Source organism: Schistocerca piceifrons, chromosome 2 (assembly GCF_021461385.2).
Source record: "Schistocerca piceifrons isolate TAMUIC-IGC-003096 chromosome 2, iqSchPice1.1, whole genome shotgun sequence".
NCBI lineage: Eukaryota > Metazoa > Arthropoda > Insecta > Orthoptera > Acrididae > Schistocerca > Schistocerca piceifrons.
The window spans coordinates 924,283,919-924,307,764 of record NC_060139.1 but is presented as its reverse complement, the minus strand read 5'-3'; the positions used below and the strand labels follow the sequence as shown (position 1 = coordinate 924,307,764).

General features: G+C 43.3%; 1 protein-coding gene across 1 annotated transcript in view; it reads right to left on the bottom strand.

Annotated features, from left to right (window-relative positions):
• Positions 1–19,026, bottom strand: part of LOC124775991 (dehydrogenase/reductase SDR family member 11-like) — a 55,972-nt gene extending 36,946 nt beyond the window's left edge. Inside the window, exons 1-2 of the mRNA XM_047250832.1 lie at positions 18,895–19,026; positions 1,715–1,720 (exon numbers count right to left, since the gene is read on the bottom strand). Coding sequence (XP_047106788.1) covers positions 1,715–1,720; positions 18,895–19,026 — 138 coding nt within the window. The remainder of the gene's footprint in view (positions 1–1,714; positions 1,721–18,894) is intronic.
• Positions 19,027–23,846: the final 4,820 nt, after the last annotated feature.

Below are 23,846 nucleotides of genomic sequence, written 5' to 3'. Positions count from 1 at the left end.
GCAAGCCGTTCCACAGGACTACATCCAGCATCTCTACGATCGTCTCCATGGGAGAATAGCAGCCTGCATTGCTGCGAAAGGTGGATATACACTGTACTAGTGCCGACATTGTGCATGCTCTGTTGCCTGTGTCTATGTGCCTGTGGTTCTGTCAGTGTGATCATGTGATGTATCTGACCCCAGGAATGTGTCAATAAAGTTTCCCCTTCCTGGGACAATGAATTCACGGTGTTCTTATTTCAATTTCCAGGAGTGTATATTGTGAATAGCAACGGTCCTGCGACACTCCCCTGCGGCACACCTGAAATTACTTTGCGTTCTGCTCCTTGTTGTGTTTACGTATTTATTCTTCATACTGCAGACATGTACACAATCGGTGCTAGGCATCCTCAGACGGTGTTGCTCCCACCAAGTCTCAACATCAAAAGAGTGGCATCCACACCAGTGGACTGATAGGATGGAAAAGAGATTGTCGATGTGGGATGATGCACTGTAAAAAGCACCACAGTTGATGGTGCGACCAATTTTTGCAATTTTACCAGTTTTCCAGTAATTTCAAAGCCAACCAGTAACATGGCAGCATGCTTCCCAAGCTTTGTATCATCGATAAACCACCGTTCCACTACTTTGAGAGTACCATGTACTATTTTGAGAATGTTGAGACTGCAGTACGTCCATTTATGATTAGTTCTCGGACATAAATACTAAAGTATACAAGAGAGCGTCCTATACCAACGCAGTTAGACTAAGTACATATTTCTAGCACTTGCATCATAGTGCAGAATATATTGTTACGAGTGTCCATCTTTCCGTATGTGAGTGGTAGTCACAGAGTATTCTCACATTCATAACGTAAATTTGGAGAGTGAAACCCGCACATTGTCTTCAACCAACCCTTCCCGCAACAATATCGCCAATTTAATTTGCAACTGACCAGGAGGGTACTGTACCCACGACATTCCGCAACTGCTGTAACTGCTGTTCAGCGAAGACTGTTCCACACCAATCTTACTCGCGGCACCTACCCAAGTGCTTAAGATCTCTCCACGTGCGTGCATGTTGAGGAGGTTGGCAGCCCTTATCGACGTATGGTAGATATGAAAGTGTTAGGGTCATATAACACACAGCTAAGAAGAAAATTATGGTTTATGCATGCTAGAGCTCCAGACAGACGAAGTTTGAAGCATTTTACGTAAATCACTTGTGCTATAACTCTGAGGTATTTTTCTAGTATCTGGAGTCAGTAAAAAAATGGTTCAAATTGCTCTGAGCACTATGGGACTCAACTTCTGAGGTCATCAGTCCCCTAGAACTTAGATCTACTTAAACCTAACTAGCCTAAGAACATTACACACATCCAAGCCCGAGGCAGGATTCGAACCTGCGACCGTAGCTGTCGCGCGGTTCCAGACTGAAGCGTCTAGAACCGCTCGGCCACCCCGGCCGGCCTGAAGTCAGTAGCAAGAAGGTACTGGCAAGAGAGAAATCATCATGGAACATAAACACATGCACACCTAACGCTACACAGTTCTGCACTTAAACACACTATAATGTTACAACTATGTGATTTCCGAAATATTAGCCATGTGGTGTGCAAAGCACTTAATACTCTAACGCAAGACATATATGTCCAACATACATCTGTATGATATAGGTCCACCCTGAAAATTTCTTATTCCACTGGCTATGGTGACAAACTGTAAGGTGACTGAACTAATTCCTTCTGCATCAGAGAAAAATATAGTCTGTGATACATGCAAAATATTCAAAGGTGAATAGCGCGCTGTGCGCACACCTGGTTGCGGTCAGAAATTATGCTAGGCTCGCATCAGGCCGATAAAATGTTCGCCAGCAATGGAAAATATGTCTTATGGGAAACATACAAATTCATAGCAGCGGTGTTTAACGTGTGAAAGTACACATCAAACTTCACTGATCTCGTAAACAGGTCAACTGTAAAGCAAAAGTACCCACACAAGGTTTGCAGTACCACAGAAGCCTCTGTCAATGACCGAGATAAAGAGTTTGAAACATTTTACGTAAATCACTTGTGCAGACAATTGGTTCAAAATAGTTAAAATGGCTCTGACCACTATGGGACTTAACATCTGAGGTCACCAGTCCCCTAGAACTTACAACTACTTAAACCTAACTAACCAAAGACATCACACACATCCATGTCCGAGGCAGGATTCGAACCGTAGCGGTCGCGCGGCTCCACACTGTAGCGCCTAGAACCGCTCGGCCACTCCGGCCGGCTGCTGACAATTCTGAAGTATTTTTTCACTGTGTGGTATCCGCACGTGAAGCAATCGGAAAGAGGGAAATGATCGTGGAACATAAACACATTCCAAAGGCTGCACGGTTCTGCACTTAAACAAGCAAAATGCTACAGCTGTGCGGTTTCCGACCAATTAGTCATGTGAAATACAATGTAAGAAATGTATTCCCAGCGTGTGACACACATTCTTCCTGCAAGTTTCTCTCCTTACGATCATAAAACAACTACCATAAACACCTTCTTTGTAACACAAACACTACACAGTTTTCCCGAGGTATACGACACCTGCTGTTTAAGAAATTCAATCCTAATTACGGTTCAGAAGCTAAGATATGTTCACAACAGTCCCATAAAATGATTCTCAGCAGCTGAAAATGCTTACGAAGAAATAACGACATCTTACAAGGAAATAAACACAACGATCAGTAGCCAGGAAGATGTAACAGTCGTATCGCAGTTTACAATCGCCCCTGGTAACTTTCCTCTTGCACACTGATGTCATGCTCCGATGTTAGGTTGAACTGCTCATGGGCGGGATACTATGGGCATTTCACCTTGACACCACGTCTCTAGAATGCCTCCTGTTTCCAATATTATGGCCCGTATATGTACCATCAGTCCACTCTCTTCCAGAACACGAAGTTATATTGGTTTCAGTCGGTACTCATTTCATGATATTTTTTCTCTAATTTTATATATTCTCAGTCAGTTTCCGTGTTGTTTCTGTTTTCTTATTTTTGTCAGGTGTAATTTTAATAATATTAAATTTCATTTTTAGCTTATAACATCAAACTGCATCTTAATTATTTCTGCATCCAGTAATTTGACAAATACAAAGAACATATACTCTCGAATTCTAATACATATCAAATTATCTTCCTACAAAATACTTGTTTTATGGATTCAACTATCAGCTCTGTTCCTTCCTTCAGTTCTTCTAGGCGAGAGCATTCAGGGATTTTACCTTTTCCTATTACCTCCTACATGACTGCTGTTAAAGCATTTAACATGTGTGTATATGGACAACTTTTCTGCTCCACGTTGTTGCGAAATTTCTGTACAGAACATTAGTAATGGGGCGACCTTAGTTCTGACACACATTTGATATGAAAATTAATTAAATTATGACAGCTTATTGATTTATGACTTTGACCTATTGTTCTGCTAGGTGGTTTTTCATGTAACCTGTTCCCCCTCCCCTTATCCTGTTGTTCTGTTAACTGATTTATGATCCCTCAGGGTTGTGTTATGGCCCTCCTATCCTTCTGAGAAACCCGCATCTCTCCCCCGCCCCTCTGGTACCTCCCTTAGCAGTACAAACCCAGATTAAATATTAAATTAATTAACTAATTTATTAAATTGAACAATTAATTAACCCCTCCTCCTCTGTGAAATCTTCCAGGTTCGTCCGCTTCCCCACTTCCCATCATCTCCCCCATCTGGAATTGCCAGAAAAAGGACTCAGTTGATTGGATTTTTGTTATTTGATGGGGAATTGATTGGGTGTATGGGATATTGTTTAAATAATTTATGGTAAACAGGGGAATGTGTGGAATATAATTTATTTGTTTATTTAAAGAATTTGTCTGGAAATTGACTGCAGTGCATGGAATACTGTTTATTTAAACAATTAGTGGGTGATAAGGCCATATGGAAAATTTAAAGAGCTTTGGCATTTTTTTGTTCCGATCATGTCACTGACTGGCGGACTGATCACTCTTCACAGTGCAGGTCACTGCAAACAAACCATCAGGTAGTGGCATCCTTATCATACTTGATACAAGACTAACTTCCTGCATCTCTCTCTCTCTCTCTCTCCCTCTCTCATACCAAGATGTCTTTTCCACCCCTCCTCCCTTCCATCCTCCTGTTCCCCTCCTCACTTATGCTTACCTCAACTGGTTGTCACTATATCCTTTTCTTCTCACAATTTCACTTCTATGGAAACCTGTGCCATATGGAGAAAGACAGTCAGAAGAACAAAGTAATGGATAGGTGATAAACCCCCAGGTTTGCATGGTTTGGAAATACTCTCTCATTCTATCTGATTGATTGACTAATTAATTAAATCGATACTCTTCGTGAGTAGTCAGTTTTTCCTTGCATGCTATGGTGGATACTAGGATTAGTATATTTAATGTGATTAGATCCCACAACTGCCCAGTTCCCAAATCTTTCTGTTTTTTTTCTGTTGCTTCCTATTGGTGTGCCAGCCGGGGTGGCCTAGCGGTTAAAGGCGCTACAGTCTGGAACCGCGCGACCGCTACGGTCGTAGGTTCGAATCCTGCCTCGGGCATGGATGTGTGTGATGTCCTTCGGTTAGTTAGATTTAAGTAGTTCTAATGACAGTCTGATGACAGAAAGCATGGGTCACATTTCAGTGGTGTCAGTGGAGTCTATCAGCAGGACGGGTTTCACTAGACATGGCCTGCACCTCAACAGGTATGGGAAGGGGAGGTTGGCAAAGCTTATAAGTGGGGTTGGTGGGATCACTCATGGGAAAATTCCTGCAGTAGTGGGTGTTAGAGCTGCACCTTTTTTAGATTGAAGTCAGCTGATAGGTATTCCTGCTTAAGGGAAGTCTCTCTAACAAGGGAATCACTTTTGACAAAGCTTAGGTATCCGAGTAATGAGGGAATTAGTATATTTCATCAAAATATACAAGGCATTAGAGATAAAGTTAGTGAACTGCTTATAGATGTTGACTCTGAAATTATTGGTATATCTGAACACTTCTTAAATAAGGAGATAATTCAGAGGCTTCCTTTACCAGGATACAGGTTGGCTGGTAGCTTTTCGAGGAGCTCTTTGCGGTGTGGGGGAGTAGCCATGTATGTGAAAAATGGCATCCCATTTGAGTCAATTGATGTTTCAAAGTACTGCACTGAAAAGGTGTTTGAATGTTGTGCAGGTGTGGTTAAATTTAACGGAGATAAACTTCTAACTATTGTTATTTATAGATCCCCAGACTCCGATTTCACAACATTTTTGTTAAAGCTAGAGGAGGTTCTTGGTTCACTTTATAGGAAATACAAAAAGTTAGTTATATGTGGTGACTTCAATATTAATTGTATAAGTGATTGTGCAAGGAAGAAGATGCTGGTAGACCTCTTTAATTCATATAATCTTATGCAAACAGTAGAACAACCATAGACAACATTTTTGTTCGTTCCTCATTACTAGAAGGGCATTCTGTTAGCAAAAAGGTGAATGGCCTTTCAGATCATGATGCACAAATTTTAACTTCAAAAGATTTTTGTGCTGCAACACGTGTTAAATATAGTCATCAGCTGTTCAGGAAAGCTGATCCAGTTGCTGTAGAGACCTTTGTAAACCTTATAAAGGAACAAGAGTGGCAAGATGTTTATAGTGCTGATACAGTAGACAATAAATATAATGCTTTTCTCAAGACTTTTCTCGTGCTCTTTGAAAGTTGCTTTCCGTTAGAACGTTTAAAACAGGGTACTAGCACAAACACGCAGCCTGGGTGGCTGACTAGAGGGATAAGAATATCTTGTAGAACAAAGTGGGAACTATATCAAAACGTTAGAAACAGTCAAAATCTAAATGCAGCAGCCCATTAAAAACAGTATTGTAAGGTGCTTAAAAATGTTGTTAGGAAGGCAAAAAGTATGTGGTATGCAGATAGAATAGCTAAGTCTCAGGATAAAATTAAAACCATATGGTCAGTCGTAAAGGAAGTTGCTGGTCTGCAGAGACAGGTCGAGGATATAGAATCAGTGCGTAGTGGGAATGTCCGTGTTACTGATAAGTCGCATATATGTACAGTATTTAATAATCACTTTCTGAATATAGCAGGTGAACTAAATAGAAACCTAGTCCCAACAGGGAATCATATAGCGCTCTTAGAAAAAAGTGTTCCGAGACTGTTACCTGAAATGCTCCTCCATGATACTGACAAGAGGGAGATTGAGTTAATAATTAAATCACTAAAGACCAAGAACTCTCATGGATACGACGGGGTATCTAGCAGAATACTGAAGTATTGTTCTATGTATGTTAGCCCAGTTCTCAGCCATATCTGTAACTTTTCCTTTAGGAGTGATCGGTTTCCTGACCGATTAAAGTACTCGGTAGTGAAGCCACTTTATAAAAAGGGAGACATTGATAATGTTGACAATTTTAGACCTACTTCTATGCCATCGGTGTTTGCTAAAGTTATCGAGAAGGTTGTATATACAAGGTTACTGGAGCATTTAAATTCACATAATTTGCTGTCAAATGTTCAGTTTGGTTTTAGAAATGGCTTAACAACTGAAAATGCTATATTCTCTTTTCTCTGTGAGGTTTTGGACGGATTAAGTAAAAGGTTGCGAACGCTAGGTGTTTTCTTTGATTTAACGAAGACTTCTGACTGTGTTGACCACAAAATATTACTGCAGAAGTTGGACCATTATGGAGTAAGGGGAGTAGTTTACAATTGGTTCGCCTCTTACTTTAAGAACAGAAAGCAGAGGGTAATTGTCCGAAATATTGAGAGTGGTAGTGATGTTCAGTCCCAATGGGGCACTGTTAAGTGGGGCGTTTCCCAAGGGTCGGTGCTGGGGCCACTGCTGTTTCTTATTTATATAAATGATATGCCTTCTAGTATTACAGGTGATTCAAAAATATTTCTGTTTGCTGATGACACCAGCTTGATAGTGAAGGATCTTGTGTGCAATATTGAAACAGTAACAAATAATGTAGTTCATGAAATAAGTTTGTGGCTTGTGGAAAATAATTTGATGCTAAATCACAGTAAGACTCAGTTTTTACAGTTTCTAACTCACAATTCAACAAGAACCGATATTTTGATCAGACAGAATAGGCATATTATAAGCGAGACGGAACAGTTCAAGTTCCTAGGCGTTCGGATAGATAGTAAGCTGTTGTGGAAAGCCCATGTCCAGGATCTTGTTCAGAAGCTAAATGCTGCTTTATTTACCATTAGAACAGTATCTGAAATAAGTGACACTTCAACACGAAAAGTAGTCTACTTCGCATATTGTCATACGCTTATGTCGTATGGTATTATTTTTTGGGGTAATTCTTCTGATTCAAAAAGGGTATTTTTGGCTCAAAAACGGGCTGTTCGAGCTATATGTGGTGTAAGTTCGAGAACGTCTTGTCGACCCCTACTCAAAAATCTTGGAAATCTGACTTTGCCCTCACAGTATATATTTTCTTTAATGTCGTTTGTTGTTAGCAATATTAGCCTATTCCCAAAAGTTAGCAGCTTTCACTCAGTTAATACTAGGCAGAAATCAAATCTGCATGTAGAATGCACTTCCTTGACACTCGTGCAGAAAGGAGTGCAGTATTCTGCTGCATCCATTTTCAATAAGCTACCACAAGAACTCAAAAATCTTAGCAGTAGCCCAAACTCTTTTAAGTCTAAACTGAAGAGTTTCCTCATGGCTCACTCCTTCTATTCTGTCGAGGAGCTACTGGAAGAGCTAAAAAATTAAGCAAATTCCAGCGTTACATTGTTGATTTTCTTCATTTAAACTTACGACTTGTCACCTGAATATGTTTTTTTATATTTCATTTTATCTGTTTCTAATATCGTGTTATAATTTCATGTATTGACTCGTTCCATGACCATGGAGACTTCTCCTTAATTTGGTCCCACGGAACAATAAATAAATAAATAAAATAACAAATAAAATAAAAAAAGTTCTAGGGGACTGATGACCTTAGAAGTTAAGTCCCATAGTGCTCAGAGCCATTTGAGCCTATTGGTGTGTACTGGTATGGTTGGGTCATTTGGTAGAAAGTCCACTACATTGAAGTTAGCTGAAAATTTCACAGTTCCGCTCAGTTGCATGCTATGTCCCTAAACAATCTGTGGAGGGTTTTCAATGGTGTGCATGCTTGCAATACCACTACCGGAATCAATAAATCGCACAATGGGGAATTTAGAGTTGCGATTGGGTTTTTAAAGCAATAATCCCTAAAATGAGTCTCTCAGCTACAACAGGGTGAAGGAGGAGGAGAAAGTGTCTACCACATGAGGGGTAGTAACAACAACGAATACCATTCCCAACTTTCCCCTGTAAGACAGAGTCCACTGGACAACACTTAGAAGCAGTGAACATCACCCATTTAAACCAAGTTCTAGCCCCAAGTAGCAGTTGTTACTGTTAGATGCCAGAGATCACTGAAACACTCATACATACAGTGTGCTCGGGTGTGGATGTACACATGCAGTGCGTCAGGCCATAGAAATGTGCAGCACTAGATTGGTAGAGGGGAAGGGGGAATGCCGGCCCGTGTGGCCGAGAAGTTCTACGCGCTTCAGTCGGGAACCGCGCGACCATTACTGTTGCAGGTTCGAATCCTGCCTCGGGCATGGATGTGTGTGATGTCCTTAGGTTACTTAGGTTTAAGTAGTTCTAAGTTCTAGAGGACTGATGACCTCAGATGTTATGTCCCATAGTGCTCAGAGCCATATAAAGCATTTTTGGATGTAGAATGGAAGAGAGGTGTGGAGTGGACATCTCGGTCTATGTGTTTTTGTGTACGTTGGTTCACACAAACAGGAAGTAATTACTTGAGACCGAGAGAGAGAAAGAGAGTGAGAGAGTGATGGAGTGGGGGAGTGGGGGAGTGGGGGAGTGGGGGAGTGGGGGAGTGGGGGAGTGAGGGAGGGAGGGAGGCAGGAAGTGAGTCTGGTATCAGACTTGAAAGGGGTGCCGCTACCTAATGCTTTATTTGTGCAGGGTTAGCCTGGTCTGGCAGTCAGCAACAGAATGGGGAGTTTTTTCTACAGATGTGTAGGGCGATCTGTGACAGTATGTTTACATGTGGTGAGTGTTTCAAGACAGTATTCCTTGCGTGATCGGAATAAAGAAGCGCTACAGTTGTTTATTTTTCCATACTGCCTTGTCATCCACAAATTGTTTAAATAAACGGTATTCTGCGCACCGCAATCAATTCACAACCACTTCTTTAAATAAATAAATCAATCAACTATATTCCAAACATAGCCTTGTATCCCATAAATTTTTCAAAGAAACAATATTCCACACATTGCCTTGTCTACCAGAAATTGTTTAGACAATATTCCATACAATGGAATCGATTTCCCACCAAATTCTCTAAATAAATAAATAAACAAATTACATTCCATACACTGCCTTGTATCCCATAAACAGCTAAAATAAATTATATTCCACACATTGGCTTGTCTAACAGATGTTGTGTAAGCAATATTGCATACACCACCATCAATATCCCTTCAAATCAACTGAGCCTTCTCCCCTCCAGTTTACAGGTGGGTGAGGGGTGGGGAGGGGAGTGACGGAGGGGAAGGAGGACTGGAATATTTCCTAGAGGGGGAGGGATAGTTAATTGATCAATTTAGTTAATTAGTCAATTAATTTGATACCAATGGTGTGCTTGTATTGGTGAGGGGAATTCCTAGAGGGGTTGAGGAGGATGAGGATGAAAAGGTGGAGGAGTGAAGGGTGGGGATTTCTCAGAAGAACGGATTGTCCTCAGTGAGTCATAGATCAGCCCCCAGGGTGTCACAGATCAATTAACAGAACTACAGGTTAAGGGATGTAGAAGGGGAGGAGTTACATGAAAAACCACTTAGCAGAACATTAGGTCAACGTCATAAATCAATCAGCTGTTACAATTTCACTAATTTACACCTCAATTTGATATCAAAAGTGCACTATAATGAAGGCTGCCGAACTACTGCTGTAACCTGTAACATCACCTGTTCACCAACTATTTACTGCTTCTGGTGTCTCACGTGGGAGCAATCTCTTTTAACATGACTCTAAATTTTACACAGTATGTTGATGCATTTGTTTCTTCACTACTTAGAGGTCCACTCCAATCTGCAGCACACAGTTTTAATGGGGCATAATTAACCCGTGGTCTAGGGGTAGCATCTTTGATTAGTAAACAAAACGTCCTCAGTCTAAGGTACAAATACCGCCACTGCTTAAATTCTAATTAATAATCAGTACTGAAGGCCCATGATATCCAGCATAAGAAGTCGCCCTCATTCTGCCAAATGCTTTGTCAAGAGGGCAGAGGAGGGAACAGAGGTTCAGGGCACTCTCCTGTCCTTGGGGTGGGAAACTGCCCTGAAGGCGGAAGAATCTTCAATGATCAATGTTACGAGGATTCGGAAGGCAATGGAAACCACTGCACTAAAGACACGTAATGTGTATCCACAGGAAATGTCTCCTGTAATTGAATGAATTGTCATGATGTTCCCTCCTAAAGATTCCGGAATAGTCCCTCATTTGGATCTCCAGGAGGGGACTGTCAAGTGGAAGGTGGCAATGACAAAAAGACTGAATAATCAACGAAAGGATAAGTTCCCTGAGTCAATGCATTCAATGTCACGAGCTTGTATGTGGCAGGGAAACCAGAAAATCTGAAAAGAGAAATGCAAAGGCTCAATCTAGATATAGTAGGGGCCACTAAAGTGAAATGGAAGAAAGACGAAGATTTCTGGTCAGATGAGTATAGGGTAATATCAACAGCAGCATAAAACAGGATAATTGGAGTAGGATTCTTTATAAACAGGAAGGTAGGGCAGAGGGAATGCTACTGTGAGCAGGGCACTGATAGTGTAGTTCTTGTCACAATCGACAGCAAACCAACAGCGCCAATGATAAATCAGGTATACATGCCAACTTTGCAAGCTGAAGATGAAGAAATAGCGAAAGTATATGAGGATGTTGGAAGGGTAACATAGTATGTAAAGGGATACGAAAATCTAATAGTCATAGGGGACTGGAAGGAATAGAAGGAAAGTTACAGGAGAATATTTGCTTGGGACAAGGAATGAGAGAGGAGAAAGACTAATTGAGTTCCGTAATAAACTTCAACTAATACTACCGAATACTCTGTTCAAGAATTAAAAGAGAAGGAGGTATACTTGGAAAAGGCCAAGTGATATGGGTAGATTTCAGTTAGATTACATCATGGTCAGACAGAGACACCCAAATCAGATACTGGAATCTAAGAGGTACCCATGGGCATGTATAGACTCAGATCACAATATAGAAGCGAGGAAGAGTAGGCTGAAGTTTAAGACACTTGAAGTTCCTTAAGGCTACAGATACAGCATTAAGGAATAGCTCAGTAGGCAGTACTGTTGAAGAGGAATGGACATCTCTAAAAAGGACAATCATAGAAGTTGGAAACAAAAACATAGGTACAAATAAGGTAACTGTGAAGAAACTAAGGGTAACAGAAAAAGTGCTTAAGTTGAGCGATGAAAAATGGTCTGGATAACTCAGGAATACAGATATACAAATCGCTCAGAAATGAAATAAATAGGAAGTGCAGGGAAGCTAAGGCGAAATGCAGAGAAATGGAAAACGACTGTTGGAAGGACAGACTCAGCATACAGGAAAGCCAAAACGACCATCGGTGACATCAAAAGCAAGGATGATATCATTAAGAGCACAATAGGAATTCCACTGTTAAAGGCAGAGGACAAAGTGGATAGATGGAAATAACACATTTAAAGCCTCTATGAGGGGGAAGATTTGTCTAATGTGATAGAAGAGGAAACAGGGGTTGATTTAGTAGAGATAGATGATCCAGTATTATTAAAGCCAGGTTAGCCAAAAGCACAAACGCGCTGCTTCCTGGACTCAGGTAAGCGCGCCGGCCCCAGATCGAATTCGCCTGGCGGTTACCAAATAAGGCTGATGTGGCGGCCAGCCTGGATGTGGTGTTTAGGTGGTTTTCCACATCCCACTGGGTGACTACTGGGGTGCTCCCCACAACCTGCCTCTGTTACAGGACTCACTGACATCTGAAAACGTTCGCAGTATTCCATCGATTACACTAGACACTGACAGCTGCGGTACACGAATACGTACAGAATACGAGTAAAGGTTGTGTTGCAGCAACGACGACATATGGAAGATTAGGTCTGGCTGTGAGTCGTGCATGGAAAGGAAAGCGGTTAACGTGACTACTCATGTAAAGCTCGAAGTTTGGGTTCGACTCACGTGCTGGCACAAATTTTCTCTGTCATTCTTCTCTTATTCAGCTGATGGTTGTTCGTATTCACAACTTTGAATACGTTCCATGTATATGATAACAGCTGTAGTCGCCAGAGTGCCTGACATGCATACATGTTCGAAGCAGCATTGTTCTTGTTAACAACAGGACACTGCTGTATCATAAAACCGGAAAAGATGTCAATCATGTAGACTGAGGCACAAATTTCGTGTTACAAACAGTAGCTACAAACCTGTACTGACAGATCACACCTGTCATCAGAAACAAGAATCAAAAATTCTACTCCTTTTCTGTGCTCCCCCTGCTGGTCTTTGCATTTATTGCAAGAATAGTGTACAATACCATACCTAGGAGAAGTATCAAAAGATGTAGCGGAAACACTGACATCTTTCCACTATAGTATTTCCCTCCATGTGAAGAACACAAAGCCCAATGTATAGCAAAGGCAAGACCAAGGTGCTGACAAAAATGAGATATACAAAACTATTTGTCCTGATTCTGATTAATTTTATATTAGCCAATCAGGTAAAGAAGTTGCAACTTGGCTGGTAGAGTATAAAATCAGCTGAAGATCGTAGAATGATGAGTCCACATTACCTGAGCGTGTACTGATAAGATCACAGCTACCACTGAGAGTCCGATGGCGCTTAGCAGACTAAGGCCACAAACTCAGTCTATTGGAGGGCCTGGAAATCAACAAGTATGTGGCCAACAATTCTGATTTAATATTCAATGACAGAACCCAGCTCAGTACTTCTCCTCCTCTAAACATCTCTTAATTCTCTCAGGTTTCCGTTCTATCTCATGCTGCCTGGTCTTTTCCACTCGTCCAGTTTCCTGTATTTATTTCTATTTTATTGTGATTGTTTATGTACTTCATAAATTCTGTTGTTACAGTTGCCCAATTTATCTTAAAGTCTGTTTCTGTCTCACTTTCCACATGTAAAACCTCTTCAAGCTACTTTTTATTAGCCTTGTAAAAGTACTAACGTTATTGGGATTGTTAATTTAATGTAAATTGTATATATTCAGACTAAAGTGACGAATGAAAATTTGTACTACGGCCGGAATTCGAATATGGGTTTCTATCCCTTTAGAGTTAAGATCATATACCTTGTGGGCCAGGGAACAAATGGGAGTTTGGTAGAGGAGGGAGGCTTCCTAGGGTAGTCCTTGCAGCTGCGCAAAACCACTATGTCAGAGTGGCGTAATGGTTAGCACATCTACATAGTGAGCAGGAGAACTGCGTTTGAATCCCAGTCATGGTAGAAATTATCGTCCGTTACGACTGTCTGCATATATACATCACAGATGTATGAGACTTGAAAAAAATTTCTTTGACACCATAATGTTTCATTTCATTAATGTATATTGTTACATAGGCAGTGCTCTCGAGTTTAGTGTTAACGTTTTTCCTCGTTTTCTCCCTTTATATCTATTTACTGTTCAAATTTTTACCTTTTTAACTGTGTTACCACCGCACTGTAAAAAATTACATGTACTATGTGTTTTTGCCCCAGTCTGGATGAGTAACAGATTATCGAATATTGTTTACAAATATTGTAACACCTTTGTCGGCGATAGTGGCTTAACGTATCATGATGGCCTTGTACACCGGCTGACTATATAAATTAATCCTGTAAATCATACACAATATTGTGTTTTTCATGTGTTATATTGTACTTCAAGGAAACGACAAGAATCAGTTAATGTAACAGGCTGCTGATTAGGGCGAATGTTCCATTTCTCGGTTATCGTCTTTCTAAATGTTTTTCGTATGAGTGACCACGTTCGTTGGTTATTTCTTGGGACTGCAAATTTGTCAGTGTTAATAACATCGCCGTTATAGCAACACGATCCAAGCCACATCCACAATAACGGAAGAAGACTTTGTTAACAAAACACACGAACGACATCTACAGTTGAGACTTACAAATAAAAATATTGAAGACGTCAGTTAGGCAACACATAGCATCACAATAAAAAGCTTTTTACTGTTGGTTCCCGCTGTTCACTACACAGCAAACCTGTCACCTTACAATCTTAACCAAGACATCGCAGCGCGCTATAGGTCAGTCTGTCACCACAGCAGACCTAGCCACCTACTGAGTGGATTAGGGACAGACAAGAGCCACTCTGGTTTAATAACAAAATTCGGAAAATTCCGAGGAAGCAGCGAATTCTGCACTTGGTTCAAAAAGGGAAACGGAACAGACGCCAGGCGAAAGTTAGCAGAAACCCATGTATCTATAAGCAGACACAAGAAGCACACAACTTCTACCTCCATACAACAGCAGATCTTGACTAGACGTGGAGAAAACTTTGGCCGTACATAAAATCAGTAACTGAGTGGAAGGCTTCTATTCAGTCGGTCATGGACCAGTCCAGTCTGGTGAGACAATAGAAGGCAGTAATATGAACAATAGCTTCAATTTCGCGTTTAAAAAGTAATTCACGCAGGAAGATAGTAAGACATCATCGTCCGACCGTCGCACAGTCTCTCGTATAAAAGACAATGTAATAGCCATCTTTGTTATACAGGAGCAACTGAAAAAGCTGAAAACATATATGACGTCAGGTGGGTATGGAATCCCTGTTCGGTGTTACGGAGAGTACTCTTTGGCACTGGTCCGTTACGTACTTTGCATAGCCTCCCGTTAAAAGCGAAGTCCCAAGCGAGTGGAAAAATGCGCAGGTGACTCCTGTGTATAAGAAGAGCGAAAGAACGGATCCGCAATGGTACAGACCAATATCATTGAAGTAGCTTCGCTGGAGAATTGATGAACATATTCTGAGTTCAAAAGAATGAATTACTTTTGCACGGAAAAGTTTCTGTCCACAAATCAGCAGAGACATAGAAAACATCTCTCGTGCAAAATTCAGCTTGTCCTTTTCGCGTACGATAACCTGGGAATCACGGACGAAAGGCAACAGGCAAATTTTATTTTCCTGGGTTTAAAGAATTTATTCGAGATTGCGCCCTATTGCGTGCTTAACGAAGGTTCGAGAACATGGAATAGGTTCCCAGATATTGAGTGACTCGATGAGTTTTAAGTAATAGTACCCAGTAGGTTTCCTCAGACGACAAATGAGACCAGATTGTCGTCGGGAGCACACCAGGGACGAGTGACGGGACCGGTCTTGTTCTCTATACGTTGATAAACGATGTAACGCATAGGGCGACTATTTGCTGACGAGACTGCAGTGTAAAGAATAGTTCTTTCGTTGAGTTTCTTAGAGGCTACAGGATAAGTTGGAGATAATTTCAATTTGGTGTTATGAATGACACCTTGCACAAAGAATGTCTGTTAATGCGGATGAGTAGGAAAAACAACCCTGTAATATTCGGACACCGTATTGGTGTTGTGCTGCTTGTCACAGGCACGCTATTATACAGGTTGTAACAGGTTTAGGTGCAGATATTTTTATACAAGACACCTTAATATGTTCACACAACATTTGGTTGTTTTTTCTTTGTGTGGAAAAGTCTTCTCACAAACACATCAGAAACTTCACGACCTGATGTGTTCTGCATGGGCACACCGCACTACTAAGTGGACTATGCCTGTCAATATACACTCCTGGAAATGGAAAAAAGAACACATTGACACCGGTGTGTCAGACCCACCATACTTGCTCCGGACACTGCGAGAGGGCTGTACAAGCAATGATCACACGCACGGCACAGCGGACACACCAGGAACCGCGGTGTTGGCCGTCGAATGGCGCTAGCTGCGCAGCATTTGTGCACCGCCGCCGTCAGTGTCAGCCAGTTTGCCGTGGCATACGGAGCTCCATCGCAGTCTTTAACACTGGTAGCATGCCGCGACAGCGTGGACGTGAACCGTATGTGCAGTTGACGGACTTTGAGCGAGGGCGTATAGTGGGCATGCGGGAGGCCGGGTGGACGTACCGTCGAATTGCTCAACACGTGGGGCGTGAGGTCTCCACAGTACATCGATGTTGTCGCCAGTGGTTGGCGGAAGGTGCACGTGCCCGTCGACCTGGGACCGGACCGCAGCGACGCACGGATGCACGCCAAGACCGTAGGAACCTACGCAGTGCCGTAGGGGACCGCACCGCCACTTCCCAGCAAATTAGGGACACTGTTGCTCCTGGGGTATCGGCGAGGACCATTCGCAACCGTCTCCATGAAGCTGGGCTACGGTCCCGCACACCGTTAGGCCGTCTTCCGCTCACGCCCCAACATCGTGCAGCCCGCCTCCAGTGGTGTCGCGACAGGCGTGAATGGAGGGACGAATGGAGACGTGTCGTCTTCAGCGATGAGAGTCGCTTCTGCCTTGGTGCCAATGATGGTTGTATGCGTGTTTGGCGCCGTGCAGGTAAGCGCCACAATCAGGACTGCATTCGACCGAGGCACACAGGGCCAACACCCGGCATCATGGTGTGGGGAGCGATCTGCTACACTGGCCGTACACCACTGGTGATCGTCGAGGGGACACTGAATAGTGCACGGTACATCCAAACCGTCATCGAACCCTTCGTTCTACCATTCCTAGACCGGCAAGGGAACTTGCTGTTCCAACAGGACAATGCACGTCCGCATGTATCCCGTGCCACCCAACGTGCTCTAGAAGGTGTAAGTCAACTACACTGGCCAGCAAGATCTCCGGATCTGTCCCCCATTGAGCATGTTTGGGACTGGAAGAAGCGTCGTCTCACGCGGTCTGCACGTCCAGCACGAACGCTGGTCCAACTGAGGCGCCAGGTGGAAATGGCATGGCAAGCCGTTCCACAGGACTACATCCAGCATCTCTACGATCGTCTCCATGGGAGAATAGCAGCCTGCATTGCTGCGAAAGGTGGATATACACTGTACTAGTGCCGACATTGTGCATGCTCTGTTGCCTGTGTCTATGTGGCTGTGGTTCTGTCAGTGTGATCATGTGATGTATCTGACCCCAGGAATGTGTCAATAAAGTTTCCCCTTCCTGGGACAATGAATTCACGGTGTTCTTATTTCAATTTCCAGGAGTGTACACTAACCGTTTTGCAGCCTGACTTTGATACTTCACACCAGACCTGCTGTCCAGGAGAAATGCAGGCATTCACGATTTGCTCTTGAATCATGTGCCTGAAAGTGCTATCCAGCCTTATAACGTATGATTTGTATTGTCTATAATTTTTAGTCTGCAGTGACACAATACTGATGTAATGTTCAGTGCACCGTCCTCAGCCACCAATAGAAATATCTATACATACCCCCGTTATGCTCACTGTATCTACGTGTAACGTTGCAAAACAATATGAAATGAAACGAGCACATGTAGAAGGCGTATTGTCAATTAAAATTTTTTGGGAGGATTCGAATGAAAAGTTAGTTCGTATGTGAAGGAGACCATGACCACAATTCTTGTGAGAGGGATTCTTGAATAGTGTTGCAGTATTTGGGATCCCTAGCATGTCACATTAAAGAAAGATGTAGAAGCAACTCCGAGGCGGTCTACTTGGCTTGTCAGCATAGGTTCGAGCAACGCGCGAGTATCACGGAGATGCTTCGTGAAAGTACATGGGAATCCATCTACAGAAGACGATTTCCATTTCAGTAAACACTACTGAGAAAATTCGAAGACCATTTGTGGCTGACTTCCAAACGTTTCTGCTGCTGCCAAAGTACGTTTAACGATGGGCCACGAAGGTAGCGCAAATTAGGGAGCGTATGGAGGCACGTAGACAGTCGTTTTCCCCTCTCTCCATTTTCGAGTGGAACACAAAATGGAAATACTGGTGATGGTACAAGATACCATCCGTCATGCACCGTACGGTGGCTTGCGGATAATGTATAAAGATGCAAAATTACACATTAAAGAAAAAAAAGAAAGAGAGAGAAAAAGCTTCGACTCGAGACGGACTCGTTGGTTTCCCAGTCTCACAAACAAACTATCATCTACAAACTGTCGTCTATCAATCAAACCTAGACCGCGAGCTACTCTGCAGTTTGTTATCACAATCTAATATTATTTAATCTCTAACTAGGGAAGGGTTTCACAAATGTAAATGTATAAGCCACACGCAACGTTAAGGAAAGTCTTAGTTTCTTTGTTTGCCGACATGAGATCGCGCGTTTTGAATCTCTGTGAATACATCGACAAGTTCCAACACTACTTTTTACAGTGTTACAGTCTTACAGTCGCGGTTTCTAGCAACAAGAATTGTTAATACATTTTGGGAAAAACGACAGCCGTTTGTAGGAACGGTGATGAGCACTTGTTCATCAAATGCCGCCCACAGGTGTGAACTATATGCATTGTTGTAGCACATTACTAAGCTCCCAAGTAAATCCAGTGAACGTAATTCCACCTTTTTCAGGTCTTATTTTAAGGTTTTCTATTCTCTATTGTAGCATTTGAGGTTGGTCTTTGAAGACCGAAAACCAGTTACGACTGTACCATAAAAAAGTGATTGACTCAAAAGTAGAAAGAAACAATACCTTATCCGTCCACATCAACTGATCTTTCTTTAGCACTGACAACCTTAGTACTTCTATTAAAGCTAGCTAAACAATGCTAGAAACATAAGTATTGGCGCAGTTTTTGAAACTGTACTGTTTTCAGTTGGTGCGCCGAGGCTGCTGGTTAATTAATTACCTTGATCATGTCGATACTCTTGTCGAGACCGACGACCTTGAGCCCCTTCTGGAGCAGCGCCCGTGCAGTGGCGGCACCGATACCAGAGTTGGCGCCTGTAACCAGGGCAACGCGACCTGCGTACCGCTCCATCCTGACAGCAAGTGGCGCGGCGCAGCCACTAGCGCGGCGGATCTTTGCCTTCAGTGGGCAGGCTGTCCGCGTGAAGTCCGGCAGGGCAGCTCGTTATCGCCCCGTCGCAGTCCATATCCCTCTCCGCCGGGGCGCAAACAGATCTGTTTGTCCGATGGACACGTTCAGTGAAACGATGCGGACAGGCGCATTACTGTCCAGCAGGTTTCATCCTTAACGAGTAGCTTCTAAAACCTGGAAAAAGAACAAGTGCAGTTTTGGTTTCATTCACAACGACATTCGTCCTAACTGCACTATAACTAAATAAATAAATACGTATCAGCATTTGTTCTAAACATAACGCGGGCGGAGCAAACTCCACATTCGAAATGAAGGCATCATTCCACGAGGGGCGTTCAATGAGCAATGTAACACTTTTTTTTTTCCTTTGTCAGTTTCGGTTCAAAACATTAAGAATTGTTGAGGGTCATTGTGGAATATTCCCGCTTCACCTACTATAGTTCCACGAAGTTCCGTTATGTGACGGCGTCATACGTAGGCTTCGAAGTGTCATCTCTAACGGAAATGCATTCCAAGGAGAGCGCTGTCATTATGTTTGTTTTGGAGGAAATCCAGAGCTTCGAAGATATTCATAAGCGCTTGTAGACCGTCTGCAGAAGCCTGGCAGTGAACAAAAGTACAAACCTGACCGATATCCCACCTGCTGGTTCGGTGCAAGTGGATGTGACTCATGCAGTGTTGAAACGTGCCGACATTCTCATTCGACGTATCACAGTCAAACACCTCGCTCCACAACTGAACATATCTGTTGTTAATGTGGACACTTTGTTGCCCTCCCTCATGTTGCAACGATCAACACTGAAGTTTATTGGCGGCCAGGGTGGCCGAGCGGTTCTAGGCGCTACAGTTGGGAACCGCGCGACCGCTACGGGCCTCGGGCATGGATGTGTGCGATGTCCTTAGGCTAGATAGGTTTAAGTAGTTCTAAGTTCTAGGGGACTGATGACCTCAGAAGTTAAGTCCGATAGTGCTCAGAGCCATTTGAACCATTTTTTTAAGTTTAATGTGCTGCCCTCAGGAAATTGAAGGAACGACTTCAACGTTTTATTGCCACAAAAGTGCAAACGACTTTCACCTTGTCCATGACAACACAAAACGTCATACAAATCTGCGCACACAAGAGCAGCTCACAAAACTTCACTAAACCCTTCTTCCTCATCCACCCTAAAGCATGGATCTGTTTGGTCGAATGAAGAACGCTCTCTGCAGGATGCAGTTAAGTGGATGATGGAGTGATTAATGATGCTGCAAAACGTTGACTCCGACGTTAATCAGTAGGTGATACCATGCGGGCATACAGACCCTCCCAGTAGGGTGGCGTAAGGCTCTTGCATTGGATGGAGATTATAGTTCGTAATGGGATTTTATATCCAAAAGAGAGGGAAACAGCGTGATGTGCTGGAATGCTAAAGAAAACTAAGCTGCCTTCAGATATATGTGTTGCATTGCATACTGAACGTTTCTCGTATTATTATCTCCTTTGAAACAGATTCGGCCACTGGTCCATACAGCCAAGTAATAAATGTGTAAACACGAAACAAATTTATGTACAGGGTGTCCCAGGAGGAATGGTCACTTTTCAGGGATGTGACAGGAACGACCATTTGCAGGCAAAAACTTTATATGGACAAACGCCCTATTCCGAATGGTTTCCGAGATAGAAGACTTTAATGTACAGTACTATTCTGCTTATGTGTTAGTCAACAAAATGTTGGGTTTACACGTGGACACGCATACAGCAGTTTGTGAACTTTACAACATGATCTTTACGGAGTATCAACTGATACGGAGCATGAATTACGTATTTTTAACAGACTGGCGTTAAGCGTTATCGTACTCGTCACAATAAAAGTGTTGTACAGTTAACAATAAATTATAGGATATCTCAACGTCGGTTTGGTTCAAATGGCTCTGAGCACTATGGGACTTAACTTCTGAGGTCATCAGTCCCCTAGAACTTAGAACTACTTAAACCTAACTAACCTAAGGACACCACACACAGCCATGCCCGACGCAGGATTCGAACCTGCGACCGTAGCAGTCGCGCAGTTCCGGACTGAAGCGCCTAGAACCACTCGGCCACCGCGGCCGGCTAACTCCGAATTCAATGCTTGTTTTCTTATTGCTACTGATTCTTACTCGTTGCGTTTTTAATTTTCAAATCATATGCACACCAGTTTTATGTTCACGTTTACAAAAAACTTAGCAGCGTTTTCTTTGTTGGCCCACAAATGTATGTCTCCTCAACGCCCGTTCAGCGAATGTTGCTTCGCATGCACCTCCGCAACAGGCGCCTGGATCATGCAACTATGCTGACAGCTGTTGATCGGAGACGGAGGCTGGAATTTGCACGCCAAAACCGCAACTGAACGTCAGCAGAATGGCGACAGGTGGTGTTTTCATGTGAATCATGTTTTATGCTTCTTCGTAAAGTAGTGGTTGGCCCTGCAATATCGTCGGAAGTGTACAGGACGAAGCGTCATAGTCTGGTGAATGTTTTCGTGGCATTCCTTGGCTAACATTATTTTCACACGCAAAATTGACCAACACAAGAATGCATCTATCCTCGGGGCCACGTCCACTCCTGCTTTCAGTTTGATTCTTCCTCGGCGCAACTGCGTCTACAGCAGATAAATGCTGTACCGCCATGGTCACCAAACTCCCCTTATTTAAGCCGATCAAAATCTGTGGGACTGCTTCAATCGGGCCGTTCGCGCCATTCATCTTCAACCGAAAAACATAGAGCAGCTGGCCGCGGCACAGAAGTCGGTATGGCTCCACATCCTTTGTCGATACCTTCCGCAGAACCACTGACTCTCTACCTGCACGTTTGCGCCTCAAAAGGTGGTTATTAAGCTTTCTGAATGGTGGTCACATAAATGTGAATGGATCTTCTATAGTTGTAAATATAAGGCGTATGCAAACTGTGTCATTCAGATTAGAATGTATCATAAAATAATAAAATTAAAGGACAAGGTAATAAGTGTAAACATTAATTATTGAGAAAGATACCTTTTACAATAACTAATTTACAGATCTGACAGTTCAAAGAAATTAGAGCTTCATGGAGTGAGAAGTAATAAATTTTTCCTTCGTGTAGTATTTTCGCCCCTTCTTTCTCTTTTCCCGAGCGAGGTAGCGCAGTGGTTAGCACACTGGACTCGCACTTTGGAGGATGCCGACTCAAACCCGTGTCCGGCCATCCAGTTTTAGGTTTCCGTGATTCTCCAAAATCTTTCCAGGCAAATGTCGGGATGGTTCCTTTGAAAGGGCACGGGCGATTTCCTTCACCATTCTTAAGAGAATCCCTGCTTGTACTCTGTCTCTAATGACGTCGACGGGAAGTTAAACACAATCTTCCCAACTTCCTTTCATTTTTCTTTTTCCGTGTTTCACTCACTTAAGTAAAAAATGCAGATGACATCTTCAACTGTACTTTGCATTTGCCTTAACTGCAAGCCTTTGATACTAATCTCAATACGGAAGGGATATTAGAGTGAGTGTTGTTGTACAGGAGTTGGACGAAAATAAAGAAACATCGCGAAAAATGCATGCTTGAACATAAATTCAGATCCTAGCTTAGGCTGCAAGTTGTGCCGCTCTATTTGACAACGGATGGGCACCTGTGCAATGTCCACAGTACGTGCAGTACGTTGCAAATGTCAGTCAGCGGTCAGCACATTGTTCTATGTAGTTGTGAGCGCATTATGTCCTAGTGAAGTGTATTCTGTAGCGGTTGCGCGTAATAGTGTACGTAAACAGACAGTGTGTGTCAGTAGTCCACGTTCTTTTTCTGGTTGTATTCGTCGGATACTCGATCGTGATCGTAACAGTTACGCGGACCGATTAATTCCACAATGTTGTATCCAGTCGATCCAGATACCTTTCAAGATATTCTACATTAGTTATGTCTTCGATGTATAGTTCGAAGACACCAACTTGCGTAATAGCGTGCAAGCCTTCATCCTTAACCACTACAGCTGTCTTTCCTCGAGAAAGTTTATTGCCGGTTCTACACTCCTGGAAATGGAAAAAAGAACACATTGACACCGGTGTGTCAGACCCACCATACTTGCTCCGGACACTGCGAGAGGGCTGTACAAGCAATGATCACACGCACGGCACAGCGGACACACCAGGAACCGCGGTGTTGGCCGTCGAATGGCGCTAGCTGCGCAGCATTTGTGCACTGCCGCCGTCAGTGTCAGCCAGTTTGCCGTGGCATACGGAGCTCCATCGCAGTCTTTAATACTGGTAGCATGCCGCGACAGCGTGGACGTGAACCGTATGTGCAGTTGACGGACTTTGAGCGAGGGCGTACAGTGGGCATGCGGGAGGCCGGGTGGACGTACCGCCGAATTGCTCAACGCGTGGGGCGTGAGGTCTCCACAGTACATCGATGTTGTCGCCAGTGGTCGGTGGAAGGTGCACGTGCCCGTCAACCTGGGACCGGACCGCAGCGACGCACAGATGCACGCCAAGACCGTAGGATCCTACGCAGTGCCGTAGGGGACCGCACCGCCACTTCCCAGCAAATTAGGGACACTGTTGCTCCTGGGGTATCGGCGAGGACCATTCGCAACCGTCTCCATGAAGCTGGGCTACGGTCCCGCACACCGTTAGGCCGTCTTCCGCTCACGCCCCAACATCGTGCAGCCCGCCTCCAGTGGTGTCGCGACAGGCGTGAATGGAGGGACGAATGGAGACGTGTCGTCTTCAGCGATGAGAGTCGCTTCTGCCTTGGTGCCAATGATGGTCGT